Raw genomic sequence first — 7,500 nt, 5'->3', positions numbered from 1 at the left:
AAGAGCCTGGCTTTAATTAGCTGCCCTGCAAAGACATGCTCATAGCACTGCGATAACGCAGGTTCACTGAAGGTACAAACAGGCACTGCTCTCTTTGATTCACAGGGACGGAGGGACCACGCACTACAAAGCCTTCAAAAAGTCTGTGAAAAAGGGGCGCACAGGAAGAGATAGTGGGGGAGATGAGTTCTGTCGAGGTGTAAGATGAGGTGTGTGTGTGTGTGTGTGTGTGTGTGTGTGTGTGTGTGTGTGTGTGTGTGTGTGTGTGTGTGTGTGTGTGTGTGTGTGTGTGGCTTTTTCATCTACTTCAATGAAATCCTAATACCTGAGGAAGGAGTCGAGTCACGCTGCTTTGATAATGAGATGCAAAGTTTGAGTTAGAGCAAAGTTTGGAGGTGGAAGATTAAATCTCCCCCAACTTCACTATTAAAATCAAATCCAAAATGGTAAAGTCTATTTTGCAACCAATTATCACGCCACAGTGCGATGGGATCAGGATTATCATAAGTCACTTTTAGCCAAACGTCGTTTCAAGACAAGCTTCACATTTACAGTATGTATGTGTCAAAAATGGTACATGTTGCCTCTGGAATCAATGTATACTTATAGCACTACAGGTGAGCACTGGAAAAAATAAGCATAGTTGATGCCTGGCCAGTGGACACAGGAGTCTTGCGTAACACCCGGGAATCGAACCCGGATTTCCCGCATGGGAACGCCAACATCTTAACCACTAATCCAAAGGGATATCCCTAATACTTGGGCGAGATATTAGACTTTTAGGCCATCAGGCTGAAGTTGTGAGCCACTGCGCTACACTTGCACCATCGGTCAGCTGATTTTATCAATCAGCCAAGCTACATTACGCCAAGCTTCATTACGTCACACTTTCATAATCAGAGATGGGCAGTATTTGAAATACATGTATTTGAAATACTTTTTTGTATTTTCTAATTTGTATTTCGTCAAATATGTCAATGTATTGCTTATGTATTGCTATTGTACCCCTATAGGTTTTTGCAAGAGCAGAGACTTTAACGGCAAGTTTAACTGTATTCCATTTGTTGCAATAAATGGTTAATCTACTTTGACGTGAGTGTTTCTGACTAAACATGAAATATCTGAAAAACACCGAATAACTGCGGGGGGCCTTTAAGGGCTGCATTCCCTCCAGGACATCAACCTGTGGGTCAGGAAGTAAACGTGGGTGACAGATTATCTTTCCAGGGTCACGCACAAAGAACAACTTTGAACAGCTGAACATTGTACCCATTAACTACTTGAACCCCAGCATCCACATTCCGGCGGGAACATTCGCCGAAAATAACCGATCCCAGTGCGTCTCGTGCTCTCGTTGCGGTGTGTTGCGGCTATTTGTGTCGAAAATAATTGGTGTAGACCGGAAAAGAAAACGAGTTCCAACTATACAGAGCCAACATACGGCCAGTTTAGAGTGTTTAGGTGGTTCATGTACAGGTTCCTGACACGTGTTTCAGGTCCCAGGACAAAACAGTTGACAGTCTCTGTATTACCACAGTGGCTCAAGAAGCTATTGTGCGGCCAGGCACAATCCATGATCTCAAAGATATTTTTGGGGCTTTTTTGATAGATATACAGTAGCTTGACAGGAAACGGGGAGAGAGATGGGGGAAAAGACACACAGCAAAGGGACTCACTCAACCCGCTAAAATGGACCAGACAGGATCCTTTATCCTACTAATACATTGCTGCTTTACCTTCAGATTCATCTTAAATCCTTTTAGTTTCTGTGACCTCTTTCTCCTTCTCTAAATAGACTCTAAAGGTATTAAGTATATGGATGCGTTTTGGCAAGTTATCAGGGAATTTGATCGGGGAACATGTCCAGTGCTTAAGCTAAATTGTGCATTAGACATGATTCTAATCCTACACACACACACACAAACGCACACACACACACACACACACACACACACACACACACACACACACACACACACACACACACACACACACACACACACACACACACACACACACACACACACACACACACACACACACACACACACACACACACACACACATGCACGCAAACATTTCCTACACCTAGATAAACAGTAAGGCCGCAGCAGGAAATGATCTGTGACTCTGTTAAGCGTTACAATGAGGTCAGAGCATATCGTTTCTGATGAATGACTGCTCCCGGGAGTCTAATCAGGCCCTAATATATCACTCACACATGCGTGTGCGCACACACACACACACACACACACACACGCGCGCGCAAGCGTGCACACATGTGCGTGCACATGCGCTGACCTCTAGCTACTTGCTAATTGCACTGCTAACACATTGACCTGTGCTTACAGTAACCATCAATGAACATGGCTGCGCTAACAGTGTTAAAAGTATTCTGCAGCTGAGGATGTTTGTGAGTTTGTGAGTTTGACTCATTGTCCTGCAGGACAATGAGTCAAACTCACAAACTCACAAACAGCTTTCACATCGTTCCCAGGGACTTGGAAAGGTCTCATACATCCCATACAGTAATTCCACACGTTTTAAAATATAAGGGAATAATAAGGGAAACAATTGTGTCCACATGCACGTTTTGGATACCTCTTCTTATATTAGGAGAGATGTACAATATATGCAACATTCTAAATATATTTTCATTTAAGGCCTTACCCCTTATGCCGAAACTTTTTGGGGGGCCTTTTATACACTACTATATTTTCTAAATAGTGAAAATAGCCCAGCTACATCGACACATTGCAAGTGTGTAGATCTTCCATTTGAACAATTTTTTTATGTTTTTCAACATAGCAAAACATGCCTAAAAGTTAAGGTTTAGGCATGAGGGGTAATAAGGGGCGCGCGCAATAGGGCCCTCGAGTATAGGTTGTGCTCCGCACGGGATGGCAGTAAAAATGACATAAGGGTCTTACTTGTGTTCATGAGGAATAGTCGAGGCCCAGGCTTGGCAGAGGATCGCACTCACTGTTGCTGTTCTCCGGCCCCTGTAGCTCTGACCTGTACCTACGATACACTCCCTCACATAGTCTGTAGGGGGAGAGAGAGAGAGAGAGAGAGAGGGAGAGGGAGAGGGAGAGGGAGAGGGAGAGAGTGCAACAATGTGCAAACAGTAAACACAGCAGTAAGATTTGTGAGCTGCTGTGACAGGAGAAGAATGTCAAATGGAATACAACCACCTGAAGGAATACAAATCATTGTGTGTACACTGTTTATTCCCTACACTGTTTACAGCACATGTCCTCGGTACATAGAAATAACTAACTTTGATTCAATTACATTTTAATACATTTCTGCTATACTTTCACAAATGTTTTTATACTAAGTGAATGCAAAAACATTTAAATACTGCTGTCAACTTTCAAAAGTATAAAGCTAACGTTTCCTATGTAAAACTATCTCTGACAAAATGCACAATATTTTTGTATTGTTTCACAAGATAGTATTACTCAATGTGTTAATGTAACACACGTGATTTTATTCCTACTTATAGTCAATATTTATTTGTACATATACATTGTTTTATCTTGATTGTTTTGTTCCACTTTTGCTTTGGCAATGTATGTTTTCTCATGCCAATAAAGCTCTTTTGAATTAGCCCTTCACTAAATCCCACCCCAAAAAGCGATTGTCCAATGCCAATCCAAATAGTTTAGCAATGGTTGCTATGCAGGTCAAGCTTTCTTCGCTGCTAACGTGCCTATTGGGGAAGGATGGGTTGGGGAAGGACTTAGTGAAGGGCTAATTGAATTGAGAGAGAGAAATATAAAATGCACTACCGGTAATTGTATTTGATTTATGTGTATTTGGTAATGCATGTTTCATTTACTCACTTGACAACTTTTGTTTGTTGTTGAATATGCATTGTGTATTGTTACTTCCATTTATAATTACTATCTGTCACTGAATTTATCTGAGAGAGAGAGAGGGAGAGAGAGAGAGAGAGAGAGAGAGAGAGAGAGAGAGAGAGAGAGAGAGAGAGAGAGAGAGAGAGAGAGAAGTGAGATTTCGAGAACGGGAGATCAGCCAACTGTTGTGTTTGAGCTGATTTAGAAAGCAGAGAGTTGGAGATGTTCACTTATACAGTATGAATCTTAGCTTAACAAGGACTTTGTCTTTGCCAGAATCCAACGTCTGTTTTCCTAATCTTCAGCAAAATATTTGGAACAAAGTGAAGAAATGAAAGAAGTCAGCCACACGGCACAGCGTGCATGTTCTGCATTGTGAACAGCCTGTCAACAGATCTAGGGCCGAGGGCTGGATTTCCATAGTTTACACAAACACTACTGTAGATAATGACACAAAATTGACCGTAATCTATGGCTGTGCTGTAAACATTACATTACATGAGTCGGACAACTCTGTCATTATGATTTTAACAAACCCTGTGAAGAGTTCTAATCGTTTCTCTTCTATGACTTGGAGACAGACTGTGAGCATATTCTTTATGGTTTTCATTTATCATTATCATCGTTATTTTGTATGTGTTATGGACCCTGAGTCTGAAATAAAGATTGAATTATATCTTGTGTGCGCGTGTGCACAGTGTGCGTGCGTGCGTCCGTGCGTGTGTTTGGATCAAAAAGGAAGCACGCACATCTCAGAACACTACAGGTGCTGCACAAAAGAATACGTACAATGAGAAAGGGTTGTCCGCACACTGTATATCAGCTCCCAGGAAACTTTTATTGAGTAATAAATGTTTCCTTGGAGCTGATATACAGTGTGTGGACAACCCTTCTTTCTCATTGTGTGTGCATGTGTTTATCTCTCTCTCTCTCCTCTCTACAGTGCAGTGCACTGTACAGTATTCTGGAACTGTAGATGCATACAGTATGTAAATATTGTGAAATTGTGGCGTTTGGAATGAAATAATTGAACAGTAGAAAATAATCAAGACTATAATTGCAGCTATAAGATAGTGTAGGAGAATTAAGTGTAGAGGAGACCGCTATAGGGCACCTTTCTTTTGATACAGCTGGTAGTTGAAGTCCTGCTGACTCTGGGTTCCAGGTGAGCTCCTGTCAAAGGACATCCAGTGGCACTTTCTGCTTTTATGATCGTACAGGAACGCTCTGGAGAGAGAGAGAGAGAGATACACTGTTACCCACACACTGGTTCCGGAATGGTGGGTTTTCTGATTATTTATTTTTTTACACAGTATGCATATAGGAGCACTCCACATGACGTACCTGATGCACAGTATGCATATAGGACCAGTACACAGTACACAGTATGCATATAGGACCAGTACACAGTACACAGTATGCATATAGGACCAGTACACAGTACACAGCATGCATATAGGACCAGTACACAGTACACAGTATGCATATAGGACCAGTACACAGTACAAAGTATGCATATAGGACCAGTACACAGTATGCATATAGGACCAGTACACAGTACACAGTATGCATATAGGACCAGTACACAGTACACAGTATGCATATAGGACCAGTACACAGTACACAGTATGCATATAGGACCAGTACACAGTACACAGTATGCATATAGGACCAGTACACAGTACACAGTATGCATATAGGACCAGTACACAGTATGCATATAGGACCAGTACACAGTACACAGTATGCATATAGGACCAGTACACAGTACACAGTATGCATATAGGACCAGTACACAGTACACAGTATGCATATAGGACCAGTACAACAGTACACAGTATGCATATAGGACCAGTACACAGTACACAGTATGCATATAGGACCAGTACACAGTACACAGTATGCATATAGGACCAGTACACAGTACACAGTATGCATATAGGACCACTCCACATGACGTACCTGCAGACAAAAGGGAGCCTCTTGTTGCGGCTGCAGGCTTTGGCGCACTTGGCCATGCTCAGCTTCCTGCTTTTGGTCAGGTGGTGGGAGGGGCCAGGGGACAGGTGGGAGGGGGTCATGGGGGACAGGGCGACCAGTCGTACGCCGTCGACCCTCTGGTAGTCCTGCAGTGCATTCCTCCTGCTCTCTGATAGGCCAGTTAGAAAGAGAAGTTTATAGCAAGCTCGGCAGTGGGCTAGAAAAATACATCTTACATGATGCACATCATGCACGCACGCACGCACGCACACACACACACACACACGCACACGCACACGCACACGCACACGCACACACACACAATAGACACAAGTTAGACATGGACAATGAATGAACCTATATAAGCAATGAAGCATGATTGACTGTTCTTGTTCTTCAATGGCCTGCAGCTCTCTCTGACAAGCATAACAATGTGTGAATTAGTCTGTCTGCTTATTACAGAATCTAATGGGATGCACAGTCATTCATCACTGTCACCTTAGCACCTCTACCAACTATAAGTTCTATAGTTATACTAGACGCGCGCGCACACACGCACACACACGACACGTAAGAGTGGTGTCTCAGTGTCTCTAATGCTGTCTTTGGCAGGTTCTCTCTGCATCTCTGCAGAGTGCAGACCTTCAGAGGGCACGCTTTATCCCTCTCCTCCTCCTCCTCCTCCTACTTAATTCAACAGAGACGCTATAAGCAGCTCATGTAGACTGTAGATGCCAAACAAAAAAAAATCCGCAAGGATAAACTTGAGCAATTAAATGGGATCTGAAAGTTATAACAACGCTTTGTGTGTAGGCCTATAGCTTAGTCGTTCGCACTTCGCAGGGATGTCTGAAAGTATTGCGGAGGATTTGAAAGGAAAGGTTTTAGTTTACAGTTTCAATGCAGAAATATTTGTTATTTTAGATGCATTAAGACAAGTTATACCTGATGATCCTGCTCAATGAGTTCACCGGCTCGGCAATGAGTGAGTGCGTCGAGAGAGCAACGAGGCGCAAATACCAGACGCACTTGAAGAATGGATCATTAATGGGGTTTTTAATTCGGAGACATTTGGGGGAGCAACATAGGCATAGGCTACCCACTTTTAGTTCATCGAATAGGCCTACGTGTTCTCTAATGCGTTAACGCATGCATCTATGCGGTGCTAATCAAAAGGTGCTGGCATGCATAACCATGCGCAAGAGTTGGGATGAAAACCCGTGATACAGTAGCCTAAATAGAAAATAGTTATTGTTAATATGCGCGATAATAATATATGCAGTCGTCAAGAAAGCATGAACCAATTTGAAATACGGCTATATATGCACATGGATATGGGACTAGCCTACAATGTTATGTAGCCTATTCATTCAAAGCGGAGAGGGATCAACCCAACCGACAAATAAATAGTTGCAACTATAAAATAGTTTTCTCCAAACTTACCGGAACAAGAGATGACGAAGAGTCCGAAAACAAGCCTGTATATCCACATTGTGGTGCCGGCCCAACAACTGATCAAGGGAAGCTTTAAAGTCCCGTGGATCTGATGTCTGACAATGATGTTCCTTCCACCGACCGCACTGCAAAGATGCGTCTCCTCTGAGAAGCGGACCTCGACTCGACTAGATCTCTCTCTCTCTCTCTCTCTCTCTCTCTC

At 42.8% G+C, this 7,500-nt stretch overlaps 1 protein-coding gene across 1 annotated transcript in view; it reads right to left on the bottom strand.

Annotated features, from left to right (window-relative positions):
* hgfb (hepatocyte growth factor b) overlaps positions 1-7,446 on the bottom strand; it is a 28,832-nt gene extending 21,386 nt beyond the window's left edge. Inside the window, exons 1-4 of the mRNA XM_080761024.1 lie at positions 7,287-7,446; positions 5,826-6,012; positions 4,978-5,090; positions 2,931-3,045 (exon numbers count right to left, since the gene is read on the bottom strand). Of these exons, the coding sequence (XP_080617150.1) occupies positions 2,931-3,045; positions 4,978-5,090; positions 5,826-6,012; positions 7,287-7,335 (464 nt within the window). The 5' untranslated portion in view covers positions 7,336-7,446. The remainder of the gene's footprint in view (positions 1-2,930; positions 3,046-4,977; positions 5,091-5,825; positions 6,013-7,286) is intronic.
* Between the last annotated feature and the right edge of the window lie 54 nt (positions 7,447-7,500).

Source organism: Protomyctophum bolini (assembly GCF_963924005.1).
Source record: "Protomyctophum bolini genome assembly, chromosome: 4".
Taxonomy (NCBI): Eukaryota; Metazoa; Chordata; class Actinopteri; order Myctophiformes; family Myctophidae; genus Protomyctophum; species Protomyctophum bolini.
This window is presented reverse-complemented; position numbering and strand designations above follow the sequence as displayed.